At 37.0% G+C, this 24227-nt stretch overlaps 1 protein-coding gene across 4 annotated transcripts in view; it reads right to left on the minus strand.

Moving 5' to 3' along the window:
• The window catches only part of dpf1 (double PHD fingers 1), a 129227-nt gene that overhangs the window by 88693 nt on the left and 16307 nt on the right, over positions 1-24227 (minus strand). For all 4 annotated transcript variants that reach the window (XM_087283164.1, XM_087283163.1, NM_001328069.1 and 1 more), the window contains 1 exon segment: positions 2746-2775. In XM_087283164.1, coding sequence (XP_087139290.1) covers positions 2746-2775 — 30 coding nt within the window.

Below are 24227 nucleotides of genomic sequence, written 5' to 3' on the forward strand. Positions count from 1 at the left end.
ATTAGCTGTCCTAAAACAGGATGTTATATTATTTCAGATAACTTAAATGTGTGTTTGTGTGTGTGTGTGTGTGTGTGTGTGTGTGTGTGTGCGTGCGTGTGTGCGTGCGTGCGTGTGTGTGTGTGTGTGTGTGTGTGTGTGTGCGCGTAGGTATACATTTATTTATTTATTTATTTTTTATTACCCAAATCTGGTATATGGTGTGTGTAGCACAAATAGCTGTGTTTTGTTATTGATCTAGCTAATCCATAATTGAACTAATTCATTAGTTAATGAATCGGAATCCTCACACATTCACACATTTACATTTTTGCTCTGCAGAATAAAGTGGATAGTCAGTTTTCTCCTTCAGGTCAACTGCTTTCATGGTGGAGAAATCATGTTAAGCAAGTAAGTTACAGTCACTTAAACCGTCAAGTTTTTATAACTTCCTCAAACTAGTGCATGCTCAGTATCCCTACTGCTGTGAATCTACTGGAGCTTTAGTACAGCCGCAATCACTAATCATTGGCGATGTGAGCTTGAACCCGATGTCAAATCTATGTATGTGAGGTAAATTACTAGATTACTAGAAATTACTATATTTTCAGATTACTAAACTTGATCTATATTAATATGACTGGATTGGAAGTGCAGCTTTTTTGGTTGTTGGTGGGTGGAGGATTGGGGGTTGTTGGTCCGGCCAAATTCACAATTGAAAATCAGGTCACCGGGAAATGTGGTCCCAGTGCTCCCAGTCCCCTATGGCCTGTCCACCCCTGGTCCTGTTGTCAAGTGGTATATGCCTTATGCTGTGTTCACACCAGACGCGGAAGAAGCGTGAAGCGCAAGTAATTTACGCTAAGTCAATGCAAACGTGCAAATAAACATCCTGCGGCGCGATACGAGCAAAAGACGCAAAGCGAATTGTGCGAATGGCAGAGCACGAAAGGCGCGGTGTTAATTGAGCATTTTACGCGTTTTGCCCAACATTCGCAATGCATTAAACAATCAGGAGCTTGCTCTTGTGGGGGCTTGATTATGACATATCGCCTGTTGTTGGTGTCCCGGGGGAAAATCCTCCTGCACACACCAACAACAGTTCGTTAAACTGGGCTCGGCTAAGTCAGAAGCACCACTGAAAGCCTCCATCATCCAGGTTAAGTTTCTGGAGGAGTTTATGATCTCACAGAGCTGACTGCACCTCTGAAAGGATCTAGTGGACTCAGACACTGCTCCAAATGAATCAATGCTGTTTTTTAGCCTTTATAAAGCACATAAACACAGTTATTTTCGCAATAAAGTCCATGTTAGCCATTTAGCAACTAAGCTACAGTTACTGGGCAAACAGAAGCCCTGGCCATCACGTCAATCCACGTCTGTTCTGAAGTGAATTTGAAGCGCGAATAAAGCAAATTTGACTCATAAATAAAGCAAATTTGACGTGTGAATGAAGCAAGCAAACTCAAATGTTCAAGCGTCTATTTACACAGGAATATTGCAATTTATCCACACGTTCCGCATCTGGTGGGAACACAGCACAAGTGATTTAATGACTTGTTGTGACTTCAAAACTTGTTTATTTTGCTGATTATTGATGCTGAAAATGATCAACTACAGTCACATTCTGGGTTGTGTTAATCAGTTGGATCAATAAAGACGGCCAAAAGTAATAACAAACCAAGCAGAAGAGAGAAAAAGAACCTGCCTGAGAAACAAGGTGTTCGACCAAACTGGACCAGAACATTGTTTGTTCTTAAATTTTCCATTCAAGTAAGTACAATTTTAACCTAATATTTTAATGAATTCTGCTCATACATTTTTTTCCACCTATTGTATTCAGTTTACTAATATATTGCACCCTTTCGTGCTTATTAATACTTCTTTATATGATCTAGCAACATCCACATGGTTTTTCGTCTGGTTTAGAACAACATATAGGTTTATATCAAAATACCGCCAGTACTGCCTGTGCATTTGGGTAAATGAGCAAAAATGCAAACCCCTCTATACACTGAACACCTAATACTCATGCTTAGTATTAACATTTTCATAAAGAATCACAGTTTTTCAATTTATACAGACACTGTGGCTGCATCTGAAAGCTTGGGCTGCTGACTTGTTACTTTGCTGACCAATCACTTCCGAGACAGCATATCAATTTACAACACAAAATAAAGAGAGCTTTGGTGATAAATAAGGGAATATTTACTTACTATATTACTAACTTCTTGCAAGAAGTAACATCAAATATGGAAAACACTGGTCAAAATCTGTACATTTATTCAGAAAATGACACCCAAGCAGCTCTTTGAGATTCCTTGTTCATTTTTTAGCTGCATTAACTGTCAGAACTGCAATTGACAGGATTTTGGGATATTAAAATGCAGTGAAGAACACATCTATGCTGCCTTCGAAAGTCGATAAGAATAAAAAGGAATCTCCCAAGACAGAAAGTGAAACAGAATTTGGATTCAGACGTCCCTTGATGCCCTCCAGCCTTGGAATGCTGCCTTTTTAAAGCTTTCAGATGCAGCCCATGAAGGTATCATTTTCAAAAGTCAGAACTGTAAAACCTTTTCAAAGGTTTGCATTTTCAGGCCTCCGAATTGCAGTTGTTGTGTTAATGAACAGTCAAAATACATCAAAGTTTCTCAATTTTAGGTGAAAACGGTGTGATGTAAATGAAATATGACTGAACCTCAGTGCTCTGGACATGCACCAGTGAAGAGCAGAAACATCTGTGTATTGTTTTAGCTGGCGTACCTGTTCTTTATGACGGTTCCACTTGATTGCCTGAGAAGAGAAGAAAAGACAGAAACTGACATGAGCAGATGGAGAAAAAACATTTCAAGCAGTAGGGGTTATAAAACACCAAAACATCACTAAATAAGAAGGCATTGCATTCAAATCTTAATATAAAGAAAGATACCAAGCAGTAATTGTAAAATGTTATAAGCTTTGTTGTCAGCAAATTTGAGTGCCATGTTTGGAGAAAAGCAACAACATATGACCAATTTACAGTCAAAAATGAGCTGAAACAACCCAATTCGTGAGATTTTATTACTACTTAATACTAAGTTAACTTAATAAATTTTTGTTGGGACAACATGGATGAAGGTTGTGGAACTCTGCATTTTTACAAATGTAATGCTAACAAACAGCATGCTAATTCAGTACAGCTCAAAAATAAAAACCTGTATAGCTTTCTTTCTCAGAACACAAAATAATATGTTTTAGAGAATGTTAAAGAGAAAAGTTTGCCTGAAAGGTCAGTCAAAAAAAATCTATCTAAGACATTTTGAAGAATGCTGGAAACCTATAACCATTGACAATCAGGCAAAAATGGAGAGTTTGAAAGCCAATCCCTGTTTCCATCCAAAACTGCTAATTAAATGTATGCGCAAAACAGGAATATCGCAAAAAAGATGTGCAAATGGCTCCCATGGCACTTCTTTTAAAGAGTAGGGGTGTAACCCCCGTGTCGTGGCCAAAGTCCCTCAATCGGCCCTTACGATCATGGCCTCACAATCATCCCCATGCACTGAAATGGCTCTATCACTGTCTCTCCACTCCCTCAATAACTGATGTGTGGTGAGCGCACTGGCGGTGTTGTCCTGTGGCTGCCGTCACATCATCCAAGTGGATTCTGCACACTGGTTGTGGTATGAAGAGACCCCCCCTCATGATTGTGAAGCGCTTTGGGTGTATGGCCATGCGCAATAAATGCGCTATATAAATACACATTACATTACAAATAAAGCAGCGTTTCCATTCAACGAGACAAAGAAAACAAAATTGTCAATTCCTGATTAACTGCCACCAAATATCAACAGTAAATATAGTAAAATATAGTAATATAGTAAGAGAAGCTCCTTGAATCTTCTCTTTATTTAATGAATCACTTTCACCTCAGAAGACAATGATGACATGCAATGAACGCCTACACTGCAAAAAATGCTTGTCTTGCTTAAATTTTTTGCTTTGTTTCTTGTCTAAATATCGAAAATTCTAAAATTCATCAAGCAAAACATATTAACTTGTGAGTTTTTCCTTAAAACAAGCAAAATAATCTGCCAATGGCGTAAGCAAATTAATCTTGTTTTTTCTTTCGACGTAAGATTAGATGTTTGGACTAGAAACAAGACAAAAAATCTAAGTAAGAAAAGCATTTTTTGTAGTGTAGTGGCATTTGAAGCCATGAGACGCAGATGCTCTTGACAGTTCTGGAGGTCATTAATAATTATAACACTAATACTGAAATGGTTAAAATGACCAAATCAACATTGCATGTGCTCAGTGCTCAGTCTGCTGGTTTTGACTAATCACTCATATTTTATCATCACATGATCTCCTATAACAAAATCACATGATTTTTAATGCGCATATTGAAATTTGTTCGGATAAAAAGTTTATTCTACATACATATTTTATGCGCATTTTCAAAATTTATGTGCATCTTGGCGTTTCCATCAACCATTTTTTGCAAAATGCGCACAGAAATAGGTGGATGGAAACATAGCTAATGAATACAAGTTTCTGACATTCTGAAATATATCTTCTGACAACACAATAAACATACACAAAATGGTTTGTAACAAGAAGAGAATGAGTAAATCATAACAGAATTAATTTTTTGATCAAACTATTCATTAAAAATCAACGTATCCCGCCACAGATTTAGACTATCCACAGCATTTTATGTTAAAGAAATAATACAATATTATTTTACAACTGATCAATATTATTTTTACCTGACATCTATTAGACTCTAAAAAACCCTAAAGTACTGTTTATTCATCTTTGCTCTATTGCATTTTGTCCCCTTAGAATTATCAGGTTCTATCTGACATTTTTTTCAAAAATAAGATATTGACATTTTCTTATTAAGTGACATCTTATTTACATTATGGGATGTTTTTTTATAAGTTATTTACATTTAAAGACTTTTTATAAAAAATAAAACAAATGTTACACACATACTGTTTGCTCAATATCTCAAAATCATTCAGAAGGCAGATAGAACCTTATAAGTCCAAGGTGACAATTAATGTATCTATGCTTGTAACTGTTTATTATATTTTATGCAAATGCACTGCCTTATAAAATTATCTCAATTATGTAAAAAAAGGTACATTTTTTCCAAGTAGAGCTCTTTAATTGATCTCTTTAATCTCTTAATTGACATTGTATTGGTATCACAAAAAAACAAAATATCGCAATATCAATTTTTACCACGTTTGTTCCTCTGTGGCGACCCCTGATGAATAAAGAGACTAAGCTGAATAAAAACGAAAAAACTATTTTTACCGATATTGTCCAGCCCTAGATTCATTATCTTTCACATAATACATGTGATTTCCATGTGTTTTTTCTGTAAGGGCTTCTTCATTCCCCCCCAAAAAAGGCTTTTAGAGTGAATGATTATGCTCTGATTATTAGAAATAGGTTTGCACAATATTGAGAAAAATATGCGATGTCCGATATTGTTGTTGAGCGTTGCAATAACGATATTTCTACAATGATATAACTAACAATATAACTAACTCACAAAACGCTATTTTATCAGCAATTAAAAAATATATAAATTTATGTTATGATAATAACAAATTAAACAAGTAATTGATATTTTCTGTTCTAATTAAAAACACCATGCGAAGGTGCAAACATTTAGACATTGAAACACTACAAATGACTAAAAACCTTGGTGGAAATTCTGATTGTTTTTTAGAGCTTGCAGCTGGAGAGGTTGGGATAAAGATAGTAAATGCCCATCTGATTATGTTTGGCTAAACAACCTATGCGTGCACTTTTCTGCGATATGGATATTGCAAAATTATTATCGCGATAACGATACTTTTCAGATAGATTGTGCAGCCCTAATTACATTTATATAAAAATATTTCAGAACCTTCATTTTTAAAATTTTTGGAGCAAACACACTTTTTTAATCAGCCAATATTGATTATTTTGAAAAAGGCCCAAAACAAGCTGATTAACTGAACTCAAAAAAAAATTACTTTTCCTGCCTGTTCACACAGCCAGCAGACACACAAGTACATATGACGTTAATATTATGTTAGATTTAGGTTGCCAGCATCTAAAGACAATGTTATTTTGACGTCCAATAACATCATAAAATGACTGTTGTGCAAGAAAAGTGACCACAATCCAACATTGAGCCACCATCTTAAACTTAAATCATATGTGCGCCCATAGGCGCTCTGGTCTAAAAAAGCAGGCATGTTTTGGCGTGCTGCTGGCGCGTTGGTATTTTGAGGAACTATAATAATCTGTTCTTTAGACCAAAACAAAGCCGGTCTATTGTCTGGCGCAGAGTGCGCATGGCATACACACTGTTTAATACACACAAGATGTAGAGCAATACGCAAATATCTTTACATATGAAAAAGATATAAAATATTAGGAAATATATAGAATATAATAAGGGTATATATAGGATATAAATATAAAGGATTAAAATATTACAAAACATATTATTTCCTAGTCTACATGAATTTAAAAGCCACTGCCTTCATCTCGGGAGGCTTTTTCAGTTCATTCAATTTGCTTTTGTATAATGTTATCATTATTAGCAGTATTATTTATTATATCCATATTTATATTTGTTTTATTAAAAACAAGCTTAGATTTCCCCACCTGTCATGTTTTAGACCATATGGGGCACAGCATGTGTTTTAGGATATAACTCAGGTTTTTGAACACACTTCGTTATTATTGTTCATTTATTCGTTTGCTGAAAATTAAAACTGTATTTAGAAATAGTTTTAAAACAAATCTTTGCGCTTACCAAACAAAATTAATTATTCATAGGCTAATTGATTTCTGTGTGGTTTCCCTTTCCACAAGAGCGAAAGTGGAACTAGATTATGAGATGCCTTATCTCTCATTCTCGCGCGGTAGATGCTCTGTTTAACTGTTTTCTTGCTAGTGAAATGCTCAGTTTGTCCACGTACACTTACTTTACATCATGTAAATAGCAAATGCGCTTATGGCGCGATGTAACTGGCTCTTAAAGGGAATGGGAGATGAGACTCTGATTGGTTTATTCTTAAAACAAACCTATAACTCATTAAGAAAATAAACTCAACCCTTTTAGACCATGCGCCACGGCGCAAAGCGGATTTTTCCGTCCTTGTATTAGCAAAAATGGATTCTGACACACCCTGAAAGCGTTTGCGCCCTGCGCTTTGCCCATGGATCGTCAAAATAGAGCCCTTGATGTCATACTGGTAACGTCCACACAATGTAAAGCTGTAACATCATTAGACTTTGATATTTGGTTGTCTTTAGGTTGCGTTGGAAATTAACCAAAATGCAACGTCTTTCTGATGCTGAACACTGGCGTCGGCCTGACACTATGTTCTGATGTCAACCCAATTTTCATTTCCGCCTAAAAATGCAGCATCCCACAACATTGGGGTACAATTACAATCTGACATGCTGATGTCCTGTGCCTGCTAGGCATATCAAAAATAGTTGAAACAACACAATTCTTCAGGTTTTTGGGGGGACAACTTGTTTTATGTTCAATTCACCTAAATTTGTAACTATGATTAGGTTAACTTAATTCATTTAAGTTGGGATAGCTTGGAAGAGTTTTGTGGAAAGTGGAAATCAGCATTTTTACAGTGTGGCTTTCTTTATTTTAGGAATCAAAACCTGGATATCTCGACTGGTTTCTATCCTCTGACTTTCCAGACGAGCAGCATGAGGCAGCAGCATGCAGCGGTTTTACAGCTCACAAGAAACAGTTACAGAAACAGCAAAGAGAAAACACATCTTATTGCCTCTTTAACTACATTACTGAGAGACACATTATTTTATAATCACTGCACTCGCACTGTATGAGAGCTCCAAAAACAGTAGGTATCTTGGAGGAAAACTGACAGAATGGAGGAACGGCTGAGGATAGCTAATATAAGAAAAATCAATAAGAGGAAGCAAAAAGCCCGAAGCAACCCAAGCTGAGTTTTTGGCTGGCGAGCGGGCAGAGGCGGCCAGGAATGGCATCCACGGGGAGAAATGTTCATGCCAGTGTGCCACGAGGAAAAGCTCACACGTCTTTGTGAGTAAAACTATGCTTAGAGGGAGTGAAAGGTCAGTGTGTGTCTTTGTATGTGTGATCGTGTGTGTGTTCGATTTTAGCCTTCAGATAGTTGATGCTGACTGCTATGATCTCACTTTGATCTAACTGACCAATGAAAAAGGAGGACGAACCACACAGTGATTTTTTCTTGACAATCGTTTCTGATTCAAACAATAATACATTTAGTATGATAGCATAGAAGAGTAATGCTTAGTAATGCTTAAACCATACTAAAAATAATTGGGCATATTCTGAAGTGATCGGCTGTTTTATGTGTTGCTTAATACAGATTGAAAAACCACACATTAACAGATTGTTGGCGGGCACTTTCTATCGACACTTAGAAGTGACATTTTTAAATTATGCTAAATAGCCAATATTAACTAATAATTAGACTACATTTCTGTGTTTAAAGATTCAGTAAATTTGTAATAAGATTTTTTTTTTTAAATGTTAAACAACTTTTTAAAAATAAAACATGTAAAAAAAAAAAGTATATAACACGTCGGCACCGATAGCCTTGTGGTTAGTGCGTGGACACATAGCAATTTAATTCCCAGCTCGAGGTCCTTTGGCAACCCTTCCCCTATCTCTGCTCCCCACACTTTTCTGTCTCTAAATCTCCACTGTCCTATCACAATAAAGCTAAAAAACCCTAAAAAATAATTATATAAAAAAAAAATTAAGTAAATAACAGATTAAACACTTATTTAAAAATTTACATTTACATGCTAGGTAGGTTTAAAATGTTACTATAATTCATATATGACAGCAGCCATTGAATATTAGCAACAACGCAAATGTTTATTAGTTACATATATGAAATATACATTACTTTTATTTATTACTTTATTTAAATGAATGCAGTAGTTCATTAACTACAGATATATAAAATAGAAAAAATATCAATATAATAAATAATTAAAATCATTAACACAGTTGAATTAAATTAAGATAAACGTACACAAAAAAGCAAAATTACTGAAAATATTAAGTCAAGTTATTGTTTGTTGTAAAATAAAGATATTAAAATGTAGTGATTTTATGCTTAATTTAAAATAATAACAATAATTTTTCAAATCAGCCAACGGGGGGAAAAATTATTTTAAGAGAAGTATAATTTCTTACATTATTGGCAGATATAGTTTTTTTTATTGTTTAAGTCACTTAATTTTCATTAATTTGTCAGATAACATAACTAGACATCTTTGTTTTGCTTCTGATTTTAATTGAAAAGAAGAGAGATAGTAATACCAAACATGACAAAAATAATGAAAGGAAGGAGGTTTTTTTTTTTGCCTTGTTTTGCATTACAAACAATTCTTAAATAAATAAAAACAAGCATAATTTAATAAACAAAATAATTAAATTAATTCATTCATTCATTTTCTGGTCGGCTTAGTCCCTTTATTAATCCGGGGTCACCACAGCGGAATGAACCACCAACTTATCCAGCAAGTTTTTACACAACAGATGCCCTTCCAGCCACAACCCATTTCTGGGAAACATCAGCACACACATTCACACACACACACTCATACACTACAGACAATTTAGCCTACCCAATTCACCTGTACTGCATGTCTTTGGACTGTGGGAGCAACCGGAGCAAACCCACACGAAGGCAGGGAGAACATGCAAACTCCACACAGAAACACCAACTGAGCCGAGGTTCAAACCAGCGACCCAGCAGCCTTCTTGCTGTGAGGCGACAGCACTACCTACTGCGCCACTGCCTCGCCTAAATTAATTTAAATTTAAAAGACTTGCCATAGCATTTATAAACTACACTTCTGATGATTTAAAGTGCTTCTTGTATCTTCACATTCTCAGAAGGACAGGTACAAAATCTGTCACTGTGTTACCTTTTTAAAGAGGTCAATTTTTGCACGTAACAGTTCCATTAAGGCACAAATTATTACCTAAGAAGTACAAATGTGTACCTCATAGTAGCTTAAAGGGGCAAAAGTGTACCCTAAAGGTACTAATATCCACCTGTATGGTACAAAAGTGTATTTCTTGAAAAGGTACAGCCGTAGTGACAGATTTTATACCTTTATTTCTGAGTGTGCACTTGTAAGTCACTTTGAATATAGCATCTGCTAAATATAATATAATTCAGGGATCTTGCAGGTTTCATTAAGTCAAATTTAAGGCTTCTTGAGACCCTTTTAAGACCATTATGAATGAAATTTCAGACTTGTGCAGGGCTAAACACTATAAGGATTTTTTTTTAAATGGCTCGGTTGGGTCAATGGAATTGGAAAGAAAGAGTTATTTCTTAACCACATATTTTAATAAGAAACTCAAGTGGTAAACACTTTTTTCAACATAATGTTTCTTTTTTTTAAATGACAAGTTTCTTTTACTGAAGAGAGTTTGCTGTAAAAATTTCTAACAGCTGTTGTAAATTGAATGTATTTGCAATAAAAACGTAAATATATAACATTTTTAAGGCCTAAAATTTTGATTTTGAACTTTAAGACATTTTAAAATGCGTGGGTTTCCTCCGGGTTCTCCGGTTTACCCCACAGACCAAAGACATGCGGTACAGGTGAATTGGGTAGGCTAAATTGTCTGTAGTGTATGAGTGTGAATCAGTGTGTGTGTGTGTGTGTGTATGTGGATGTTTCCCAGGGATGGGTTGCGGCCGGAAGGGCATCCGCTGTGTAAAAACGTGCTAGATAAGTTGGCGGTTCATTCCGCTGTGGCGACCGCAGATTAATAAATATAATATAATATAATATAATATAATATAATATAATATAATATAATATAATATAATATAATATAATATAATATAATATTCATTCACTCGCTTTTTGGCTTAGTCCCTTTATTAATCTGGGGTCTACACAGCGGAATGAACCGCCAACTTATCCAGTGTATGTTCTTACACAGCGGATGCCCTTCCAGTCGCAACCCATCACTGGGAAACCCACACACACTCATACACTATGGACAATTTAGCCTACCCAATTCACCTGTACCGCATGTCTTTGGACTGTGGTGTAAACCGGAGCACCTGGAGGAAACCCACGCAAACGCAGGGAGAACATGCAAACTCCACACAGAAATGCCAACTGACCCAGCCGAGGCTCGAACCAGCGACTTTCTTGCTTTGAGGCGACAGCACTACCTACTGCGCCACTGTGTCGAATATAATATATTACAATATAATATAATATAATATAATATAATATAATATAATATAATATAATATAATATAATATAATATAATATAATATAATATAATATAATATAATCTTTTAGCAAACAAATTATTTGTTTTTTATTAATTTCCAATTAAAAATATATATAACATTGAAAAATAAAAAATAAACATTACAATATTAACATTTTTCTTTATTGTTTTTAAGCCCCAGTCTCCATATGCAAAATGTGACCCAGGCAGATTACTGTGAAGTTGACCTGAGTATAAATTTAAAGCCCTAGTAAGGAAAATAGCAAGTAAAAAACAGTGAAATGTAGAGAGCCTCAATGAACTCCACTTCTCCTCCTTCTTTCTTTTTCTGAGCACAGAGCCGTCAACCCCCAGCTCACTGCGGCTGCTGAAACTACTCCGGCTTTCACTAATAAGTTGACAGCTGTAGAAAATGGCCGCTCTCAGTTTGTTTGCATTTTTTTTTTTTTTGAAAGCAATCTCATTATATTATACTGTGGCAGTGGCCTTGAAAGCTGTGGAACGTGTCTTGCTGGAAGACGACAGAAAGTCGGCCATATGACCAGTCTAAAAGTAGGCCGAACTGCTCAATCACTATTGTTCCATCAACACTGTTTCCAGCATATCTGAATAATGTCATTTTAAAACACAATTACTTATATGTTTGTCTCCAGTATAAATGTTCTTAATGTATTTTCAAATTAAGATAAAGATACTTATAAAATTACTGAAGATATTAAGACTTGTTTGTTGAAACAAATGATCAAGGTTTAGCGACTTTATGCTTAATTCAAAGCAATAATAACCATATTTAAAAAAATCAGCCAACTGAGGAAAAATATTTAAAGAGAAGTTTATTTACAACACTTTTTTTCTTCTTTTCATACTTTACATTATTGTTTGAGTCACTTCATTTAAAATAAACTGTCCCTTTTTATACAGATGTATATTTTTAGCGATAGCCAAAAATAAATTGTACTACTGGTCAAAATAATAATTTTTTCTTTTATGCCAAAAATCATTTGAATATAAAGTAAAGGTCGTCTTTCTTGAAGACATTTTGGAAATTTCCTACGGTAAATATATCAAAACAAAATGTTTGATTAACAATGTACATTTCGAAGTACTTAATTTACAAAACCTTAAAGGCCATTTTCTCAGTATTTTTATTATTAGGGACCGAGCACCGAACGGTGCAAGACCCTATTGGAATTGCTCCGTTTATTATTATTATTATTCTTCTCTCCAATGAATCGCGATTTTGAGGGGCTAAACAAGCCCGAAAACTCACGCAACTTTGCACACGCCTCAGAAGTGGCGAAAATTTACGTTTTTTATGGCCTTCGGAAGTGGGCGTGGCAAAATGACTCGACAGCGCCACCTAGAAAAATTAAACGGACAAGCCCCCGATCCACGAATCACGCACATGCACGAAAATTGGCACACACCTCAAACATGCCAAAACATACAAAAAAGTCTCTTGGAGCCATATCTCAAACCCAACAGGAAGTTGGATATTTTTGACTTCCTGCGACGAAAAAGTGGCGTTTTTGCCATTTCCAGGCGTTGTATTTTAACGAACTCCTCCTAGGGATTTTATCCGATCGACACCAAAATTGGGTTTTGTCATCTAAAGGCCTTGGCGATGTTAAATTGCGAAGCTTTAGAGTTTTCGTCGATGGGCGTGTCCGTGGCGGCCTCGCAAACTTTGACGATTCGCCACAAAACAGGAAGTCGTTATAACTCAGGCATGCATTATCCGATCTGCCTCAAAATTTACATGTTTGATAAGAGTCCTGACCTGAACAAGTTTACATGCCAATATCCAGAAACAGTTATAGCGCCACCTGCTGGCCACAGGAAATGACATGTTTTACATAGTAACAAACTCCTCCCACAATTTTTTTTGTATCAGCACCAAATTTGGGTTGTGTTATCTGAAAGCCCTAGCGATGATATATTGTGAAGATCTAGAGTTTTCGCAGAGGGGCGTGTCCGTGGCGGCATGACAAACCTCAACGCTTCGCCATGGAACAGGAAGTCCTTATAACTCAGCCACTCAATGCCCAATATGCCTGAAACTTCACATGGTGGATAAAAGTCCTCTCCTGAACACATCCTCATAACAATAATGAAGTGGGCGTGGCAAAATGACTCGACAGCGCCACCTATAAAAATTTAACGGACGAGCCCCTGATCTACGAATCACGCACATGCACGAAAATTGGCACACACCTTAAACATGCCAAAACATACGAAAAAGTCTCTTGGAGCCATAACTCAAACCCAACAGGAAGTCGGATATTTTTAACTTCCTGCGGCAAATAAGTGGCATTTTTGCCATTTCCAGGCTTTGTATCTTAACGAACTCCTCCAAGGGATTTTATGCTATCGACACCAAAATTGGGTTTTGTCATCTAAAGGCCTTGGCGATGTTAAATTGCGAAGCTTTAGAGGTTTTGTTGATGGGCGTGTCCGTGGCGGCCTCACGAACTTTAACGATTCGCCACAAAACCGGAAGTCATTATAACTCAGGCATGCATTATCCGATCTGCCTCAAAATTCAAATGTTTAATAAGAGTCCAGACCAGAACAAGTTTACTTGCCGATATCCAGATACAGTTATAGCGCCACCTGCTGACCACAGAAAATGTCATGATTTACAAAGTAATAAACTCATCCCACAAATGTTTTCATATCAGCACCAAATTTGGTTGGTTGTGTATCTGAAAGCTCAAGCGATGATATATTGTGAAGATCTAGAGTTTTCGCAGTGGGGCGTGTATGTGGTGGCATGACAAACCTCAACGCTTCGCCATGAAAAAGGAAGTCCTTATAACTCAACCACACAATGTCTGATCTGCCTGAAACTTCACAGGGTTGATAAAAGTCCTCTCCTGAAGACATCTACATGCCAATATCGAGTCACAGTTATAGCGCCACCTGCTGACAGGAGGAAGTTTGGCATAAATCTGTGGATTTCTCAGGTTTTTTATATATATCGGCTTAAATTGTTATTGTTCACTGTTCTCTGTCATCCTGAGGCCACCGGGCGGCGGTGAGCCCGGGTGCGAGGTCCCTATCATCGCTGCTTGCAGCTTTAATTAGGGACCGAGCACCGAAACGGTGCGTAGGCCCTATTGGAATTGCTCCGTTTTTTATTATTATTATTATTATTATTATTCCGCCCCCTATCGGGGCATTTTTGAGGGTCTAAACATGCCCGAAAACTCATGAAAATTTGCACACACACCAAACGCGGTGTAAATAGCAGGTTGATATGGGTCTCGGAAGTGGGCGTGGCAAAATGACTCGACAGCGCCACCTAGAAAAATTAAACGGACGAGCCCCCGATACACGAATCACGCACATGCACGAAAATTGGCACACACCTCAAACACGCCAAAACATACGAAAAAGTCTCTTGGAGCCATATCTCAAACCTAACAGGAAGTCGGATAATTTTAACTTCCTGCGGCGAAAAAGTGGCTTTTTTGCCATTTCCAGGCGTTGTAATTTAACGAACTCCTCCTAGGGATTTTATCCGATCGACACCAAAATTGGGTTTTGTCATCTAAAGGCCTTGGCGATGTTAAATTGCGAAGCTTTAGAGTTTTCGTCGATGGGCGTGTCCGTGGCGGCCTCGCAAACTTTGACGATTCGCCACAAAACAGGAAGTCATTATAACTCAGGCATGCAATATCCGATCTGCCTCAAAATTCACACGTTTGATAAGAGTCCTGACCTGAACACGTTTACATGCCAATATCCAGATACAGTTACAGCGCCACCTGCTGGCCACAGGAAATGACATGTTTTACATCGTAACAAACTCCTCGCACAAATTTTTTCGTATCAGCACCAAATTTGGGTTGTGTTATCTGAAAGCCCTAGCGATGATATATTGTGAAGATGTAGAGTTTTCGCAGAGGGGCGTGTCCGTGGCGGCATGACAAACCTCATCGCTTCGCCATGGAACAGGAAGTCTTTATAACTCAAGCACACAATGTCCGATCTGCCTGAAACTTCACATGGTTGATAAAAGTCCTCTCCTGAACACATCCTCATAACAATAATGAAGTGGGCGTGGCAAAATGACTCGACAGCGCCACCTACAAAAACTAATCGGACGAGCCCCCGATCCACGAATCACGCACATGCACGAAAATTGGCACACACCTCAAACATGCCAAAACATACGAAAAAGTCTCTTGGAGCCATATCTCAAACCCAACAGGAAGTCGGATATTTTTAACTTCCTGCGGCGAAAAAGTGGCGTTTTTGCCATTTCCAGGCGTTGTATTTTAACGAACTCCTCCTAGGGATTTTATCAGATCGACACCAAAATTGGGTTTTGTCATCTAAAGGCCTTGGCGATGTTAAATTGCGAAGCTTTAGAGTTTTCATCGATGGGCGTGTCCGTGGCGGCCTCGCAAACGTTGACGATTCGCCACAAAACAGGAAGTCGTTATAACTCAGGCATGCTTTATCCGATCTGCCTCAAAATTCACACATTTGATAACAGTCCTGACCTGAATACGTTTATATAATGATATCCGGATAGAGTTATAGCGCCACCTGCTGGCCACAGGAAATGACGTTTTACATTGTAATATACTCCTTCCGCAAACTTTATTATATCAGCACCAAATTTGAGTGATGTTATTTGAAAGCTCTAGCGATGATATATTGTGAAGATCTAGAGATTTTGCAGAAGGGCGTGTCCGTGGCGGCATGACAAACCTCAACGCTTCGCCATGGAACAGGAAATGCTTATAACTCAACCACACAATGTCCGATCTGCCTGAAACTTCACAAGGTTGATGAAAGTCCTCTCCTGAGCACATCTACATAATTATATTGAGTCTGTCATAGCGCCACCTGCTGGTAGAAGGTATTTTGGCTTATAACTCAGCCACACAAAGTCTGACCAGCCTGAAAATTTACATGGTTAGTTAAAATCCTCTCCTGAAGACATGTACATGCCAATATTGAGTCACATTCATAGCGCCACCTGCTGGCAACAGGAAATTACTTATAACTCAGCCAAACAATGTCCGATCTGCCTGTAACATCACATGGTTGATAAGATTCCTCTCCAGAAGACATATTCATGCTAATCTTGCATCTCAGTCATAGCGCCACCTGCTGACAGGAAGAAGTTTGGCATAAATCTGTCATTTTTTCAAATTCTTTATATATATCGGCTTAAATTAATATTGTTCGCTGTTCTCTGTCATCATGAGGCCACCGGGTGGTGGTGAGCCCGGGTGCGAGGTCCCTATCATCGCTGCTTGCAGCTTTAATTTATTTTTGGAATCCTCATAGTTGCAATACTAGTTGTATTTCAGCCAAATATGCTTTCATGTAATGTATAAAAATTTATTTTAAAAAATGTACGCTTATGACTGATTTTGTGGTCCAGGTTTGAAAGTATAAGTTTTGTTTTCTGAAATGTCTATGTAAACAAGAACAAACAACTTTCCGTAGAGCAAGACAAACTTTTTGTAAAGGAAAAAATCTATTAAAACTATTTGTCAAAATAACATATTAATACCAAATATTTGTAGCAAAATACTAATTTTCCCTTGGAATTTGGATAATGGATATTTGTTATTTTTTTGATCAACAACAACACTATAAACTCATCCATAAATATATATATATATATATATATATATATATATATATATATATATATATATATATATATCTGTCGCAGTGTGATGTGACTGTATATCGGCACTGGTGGAAGGAGTGCATTGCCATATCAATATACAGCCATATCGCACTGCTACGAGTGTGATATTGCATTTATACAACAGTTTAACGACATAATCATGAGTATAGAAAAGAAAATTAAGCACGAAGAGTCTCAAAACCTTTTTGTAAGAGGAACTACTTTCTTCTGCAGCTGACAGCAGAACAGCAGCAACTGTTGCTCGTTCACTTACATCACTTTAGAACTAATATATGAATGATTCTCTAGCATAATGTCTAAAGAGGTGACAAAACAGGTGATTTTGCTCACATTTTTTAAGGCTGAACAGCATGAAATGCCATCTCAGTCTGCAGAGATTTCCTTGTATTTCTGTTGCAATCGGGAGATCACAATATTACTATGATTTAAATACAGCACTGCAACATACAAAAGTCATTTACCTGTTTAATAATGATTTGATCAGCTGTAGTTTAAAATCACGCTGTATTTCTCTTAAGGCTTATTATGCGATTTCTTTCGCCATCTTGTGGATGAACATCGTCAAACATCTTCAAAGACAGGCTTATGGCCGCCAACATCAGCGCCTCTCAGAAATTATAAATATTTAAAAATAGGCACTTTGCTTATAAATAAACTGCATAGTTGCAATCTAAACAACAAAATTCTTGACTAAAAAAGCCTCAAAATTATGCTGCCCAACAGAAGCGATATTTGTCAAACTGTAGAGTGTCTTCAGCTTGTCACTGTATGTGGGTGGACTAAAACTCAAAGGTGAATGGTTAACATGCATTCACACGGGGCGTCAGCGTCAATGCTTCCCATTAATTTGGTGACATCAGGCATTGCCGAACTGCATTGTGGATCCCTCAGTGCCACTTCAGAGGCATTGCTCGCTGCAGAAGTTGGGACTAGCTAAACTTTTCAAGCGTCAACGGAAATGCCAGCCAATCAGATCGCTGTGTGCAAATACACCAGCTAGACAGTGGCCTATTGCTGACTGAATTTCATTGGCTGACGCTGCTATGAAGATCGCTTCAGCCCCACCTTCAGACATGCCATTAGTCAAGTGTTGATGCTGAAGCCCCATGTGAATAGGGCGTAAGAGGCTAGATGAGTGCAGTTACTCCATGGCTATCAGCCAATCAGATTTAAGGACCAGACAGAACTGTTGCGTGTGTGTGTGTGTGTATGTATATATATATATATATATATATATATATATATATATATATATATATATATATATATATATATATTTTTTTTTTTTTTTTTTTTTTTTTTAATAATTAGTGACATTTCTTCTCAGAATAGTGAGAACTATCAGAAATGTACAGTCAGAACTGTAAAATAAACAACTTTATTTTTACCATATTTTTTACACACAATAAGAGTAAAACATTTTTAAATACAGTTTAGTTCTTCAACAGTGACAGACATTCAGCTGTGAATAAGCACATATGGATTACTTGAACAGAACTGATGGACCATGTTTATCATGAAAGAGAATTTAGACGAAACCAGACTTTAATTTGTCAGCATCAGTGACGAATGGAGCACAGATCTAATCAGGTATGCATCTGAGGCGATTACTCTTGTTTTCATTACATTTGAGTTTGGTGCACCACATTGCTATATTGGCAGCATATATCAAAGCAAAGGCTAATGAAAGAACGCATCTAAATTGTCATCTTCTTTCTTAAAGCTATTTTTAACACAAGCTGCTCACTTAAGAGTCCTATCTCTGCTGAAAAACCTTTGCAAAATTATGCACTAAAATGTGCTTGCCATTGATATTGCATTCTTAAAGGGAAAGTTCACCCCAAAAAAAGATTAACCCAACATTTTCTCCACCAGGTGTGGTTTCAACCCTTCATGAGATTTTTTTTTCAGTTCAACACAAAATAATATATTTTGAAGAAAGCTGTAAACCTGTAACCATTAAATTCCATAGTAGCAAATATCATGGAAGTCAATGGTTACAAGTTTACAGCTTTCTTTAAAATATTTTTCTCTGTGTTTAACAGAAGAAAGAAACAGGTTTGAACAAGTAAATCATGAATAAATGATGACATAATTTTCATTTTTGGTTGAACCATGCATTTAATATATAAATGCATAATAATCACTTACAGCTCATACAAAAAAAGCCAAGTTAACACACACACACTTGTGACTCTTTATATGTGTAATGTATTTTATACTGTAAAAATAAGAATAAGTAAATAGTGAGTAAATTGTAGTTTTTGAGTGAACTATCCCTTTAAGACAAGGATGAGTAAATAATAACAGAATGTTTTTGCTTTACTGTCTCTTTAAATGGACAAAATTATAAGAGGATGAAAATGTTCAATGTACGGCAGAACTGAATTATGGCGTTTTGATTAAAAGCTTAAAAAGAATTGAGTAAAATAAAACAGGTTACCAATAATTACTATATCATTCTTTTATTCTCTTTTATTAATCCGGGGTCGCCACAGCGGAATAAACCACCAACTTATCCAGCACGTTTTTACGCAACAGATGCCCTTCCAGCCGCAACCCATCGAACCAGCGACCCAGCAACCTTCTTGCTGTGAGGCGACAGCATTACCTACTGCGCCACTGCATCGCCCTAATTACTATATAATTTACTATATTTATACTGTCAATGGTTACATGTTTTTACTATATGACCCTACCTCACAGGAAGCATGTGAAAAAACACTCCGTCAGGTATGATTTTTATACATTATGCATTACAAGGACACAAAGGATTGTTCTTGTAAATTGTAAAAGTCATATGTCATGACACAATTGTGTGTTATTGTAAGCCATATAGGCGATGCAGTGGCGTAGTAGGTAGTGCTGTCATCTCACAGCAAGAAGGCCGCTGGTTCAAGCCTCGGCTGGGTCAGTTGGCGTTTCTGTGTGGAGTTTGCATGTTTTCCCTGCGTATGCGTGGGTTTTCTCCGGGTGCTCCGGTTTCCCACACAGTCTAAAGACATGCGGTACAGGTGAATTGGGTAGGGTAAATGATCTATAGTGTATGAGTGTGTGTGGATGTTTCCCAGGGATGGGTTGCAGCTGGAAGGTAAAACATGCTGGATAAGTTGGTGGTTTATTCCACTGTGGCGACCCCAAATTAATAAAGGGACTAAGCCGAATAGAAAATGAATGAATGAATGAATAAATGTAAATAATATAAACAAGTACACACACACACACATACATACACACAGTATTACACAAAAACACATGTACACACGTATACAGCAATCTTTACAGGGACTTCTCATAGACAAATCGTGTTACTCTACAGACAATGTTCTATCCCCCTACTTTAACCATATTCCTAAACCCAACCCTCACAGGAAACAATCTGCATTTTACATTTTCAAAATACATCATTCTGTGTAATTTATAAGCCATCATGGGTTAAACAAAATTCCAAATCTTAGTCCACAAAACATCAGGAACACAAGGCACATACATACACACAGGCTAAACAAAAGGAAAACAAAAACTTCAAGAGGGTGGCCATTTTTAAAGATAGCATTTCATCTTCAGCCGCTTTAAATTAATGCTCAAGCTCGTAAAGGTGCATGAATTGTGATTGTCAAATGCTGCTTTTAAAAAAAGAATAGTTCAGTAAGTGATTTAATCTACATCTGTGTCACTATTGTACTGTAGACGTCCGCTTTTTCCTCATAAAATGAAACATTATAGTTATTGGTATAGTTAATGGTTCAGATTGGCCTGTAACTACACATTAAAGTTAAGAATGATCTTGAAACAATGCAAAATGACTTGTAATATCAATATAAATTGAAACTGCCTTGTCTGTTGAGGAAAATGAGATTTAGAGTCTGTTTAATAACTGAATAAGTTTCCTTGTAACAAAGGTTTTATGCAAAAAAAATATTTTACAGAATAACACTGTTTATTGATATAGTAAATAGAAATGTTAATTTAATCAGTAAATGTTCTTTACTTTACTGAAATTCTATAAGTTTACTTCAGATAACAAAAAAATAAGCTTTTAATCAAAATGCCATAACTTAATACTGTCTTATTACTACATTGATTTTTTTCATCCTCCAAGAATTCAAGTAGGGTCTGTCTGCGAACTGCAAGACAGGGGCGTAACATGAAGAGGCCTTAGGAGCAACACTTGTAGTATGTTAGAGCCATAATTGGAAGTTATGTGAAAACTATGTCATAGGCAAGATGGCACTGTACATCAGTTATTAACGTCTACACCTACTCCACACCTAAATCCAACCATCACAGTTATTAAGATTTTTACCAACCACAACCCTAAACCCAACCATCATCGCTATTAATGAGTACACCTTCGCCAACCCTAAACCCAACAATCATCGCTATTAATGACTACACCTTCCCCAACCCTAAGCCCAACCATCATCATTATTAACGTCTACACCTTTCCCAACCCTAAACCCAACCATCATCGTTATTAATGTCTACACCTTCCCCAACCCTAAACCCAACCATCATCGTTATTAACGTCTACACCTTCCCCAATCCTAAACTCAACCATCATCGTAATTAATGTCTACACGTTCCCCAACAATAAACCCAACCATCATCGTTATTACCATCTACACCTTCCCCAACCCTAAACCCAACCATCATCGTTATTAACGTCTACACCTTCCCCAACCCTAAACCCAACCATCATTGTTATTAACGTCTACACCTTCCCCAACCCTAAACCCAACCATCATCGTTATTAACGTCTACACCTTCCCCAACCCTAAACCCAACCATCATCGTTATTAACGTCTACACCTTCCCCAACCCTAAACCCAACCATCATCACTATTAATGTCTACCCCAACCTCTCACCAAACCATCAAAGTAATTAAAATCTACACCTTCCCCAACCCTAAACTCAACCATCATTGTTTTTAACGTCTACACCTTCCCCAAACCTAAACCCAACCATCATTGTTTTTAACGTCTACACCTTCCCCAAACCTAAACCCAACCATCATTGTTATTAATATCTACCCCAACCCTTCACCCAACCATCAAAGGTATTAACGTCTACACCTTCCTCAATCCTAAACTCAACCATCATCATTATTAACGTCTACACCTTCCCCAACCCTAAACCCAACCATCATCATTATAAACTTCTACACCTTCCCCAATCCTAAACCCAACCATCATCATTATTAACTTCTACACCTTCCCCAATCCTAAACTCAACCGTCATCGTTATTAACGTCTACACCTTCCCCAACCCTAAACCCAACCATCATCATTATTAACTTCTACACCTTCCCCAATCCTAAACTCAACCGTCATCGTTATTAACGTCTACACCTTCCCCAACCCTAAACCCAACCATCATCGTTATTAACGTCTACACCTTCCCCAATCCTAAACTCAACCATCATCGTTATTGACATCTACACCTTCCCCAACCCTAAACCCAACCATCATCGTTATTAACGTCTACACCTTCCCCAATCCTAAACCCAACCATCATCACTATTAATGTCTACCCCAACCCCTCACCAAACCATCAAAGTTATTAACATCTACACCTTCCCCAACCCTAAACTCAACCATCATTGTTTTTAACGTCGACGCCTTCCCCAAACCAAAACCCAACCATCATCGTTATTAATGTCTACCCCAACCGTTCAACCAACGATCAACCAACATAACTGTCATTGAGAAAACGAATGAAGAAGTTAGCAAGGGAGTTGCATGTTGGAGTTGCTAAATTAATGATTATAATACTATATCAAATGAACTAGATAACTTTGGAAAAAACTGGTGAAAATGTTCTCTGGTAAGTATATCCGCCATCTTGCCAACCTCTCATTGTGACATCTCATTTGATTCAATGGGATTTCGATAACTGCAAATTACGCCTCTAACTAATTACAAATTACACCTCCTTCATCTTACAACCCCGTCTTACAGTCCGCAGACAAATACACTTGAATAATTCTGTCCATTTAAAGAGACAGTACACTCCAAAAAAAAAAAAAAATAAATAAATTATGATGTAATTTACTTCACTCCATTTAAACGAACAGTTCCCCAAAAAATGTAAATGTACTCGATATTTATTCATCCTCAAGTAGTTATAAACCATTATGAGTTCCTTTCTTCTGTTGAACACAAAAGATGAAATTGTGAAGAAAGCTGAAAAGCTGTAACCATTGACATCCATGGCAGGAACAACTAATCCTATGGAAGTCAATGGTTACAGGTTTCCAGATTTCATCTAAATTCACTTGTGTTCAACAAAAGAAAGAAACTCAAACAAGCAAATCGCGAGCAAATGATTACAGAATTTTAATTTTGAGGTGAATTATGTCTTTAAAAATTTTTTTACTCACTTAAAGAGACAGTTCAACTAAAAAAAAAAATTTCTTCAGCACAGACAGTGGCTGTTTTTGTTCCAACATTCTTCAAAACATTTTCCTTTGTGTTCAACAGAAAAAAAAGACTTTGAAACAAGTGGAGGAAGAGTTTTTTTGAACTATGCTTTTAAGCCCTGATGAGTGTTGTCGATGTAAAATCCTGCACTAAAATGTGTTTGGCACTGATATCGTATGCTTAATATGGTATAAATACATGATGCATGTAAAAACCACATACAGTTCATACAAAGAAAGTCAGACTCTCTCACACACACACACACACACATACTAGGCCAAACAAAGAAAAACAAGAGGCTCAAGTGCCTGATGCTTTTACTCCAAACCAACAGAGAGAGAGAGAGAGAGAGAGAGAGAGAGAGAGAGAGAGAGAGAGAGAGAGAGAGAGAGAGAGAAATGATTGGAGAGGAGCTCATGGCTTGGAGCATCCGCACTGTCACTCCTGTGCAAAGCTCAACTATGACCCACGAAAATAGAACAACCTCCCAAATTAGCTCTTTTCCTGTAGCCTATTTAATTGAAACCAGCAAGGAGGCAGAGGGAGATGTTTAGTCCAAATTGATCTTAAAACTTGCTGCTGCATTCCTCATTGTTCTCACTACACTAGCAGAAAACTCCCTGCAGTGCCAATTAGTCTCAATTAACAGTGGTCCTTTAGAAAAGTAACATTGAGCTCCCTCTAGAGGCCGCATAGTGTCAGTAAAACAACAACTGAATCAGTAAATCAACTCCTGTTGAACTACACAGGCCGACCTCGTCAGGAATTGCAAACACATACACACATGCCCATTAAAGACTCACAATATATTGTTGTTTACTTTGTAGTGA

The sequence above is a fragment of the Danio rerio genome, chromosome 15 (genome assembly GCF_052040795.2).
Source record: "Danio rerio strain M-AB ecotype USA chromosome 15, GRCz13ab, whole genome shotgun sequence".
Taxonomy (NCBI): Eukaryota; Metazoa; Chordata; class Actinopteri; order Cypriniformes; family Danionidae; genus Danio; species Danio rerio.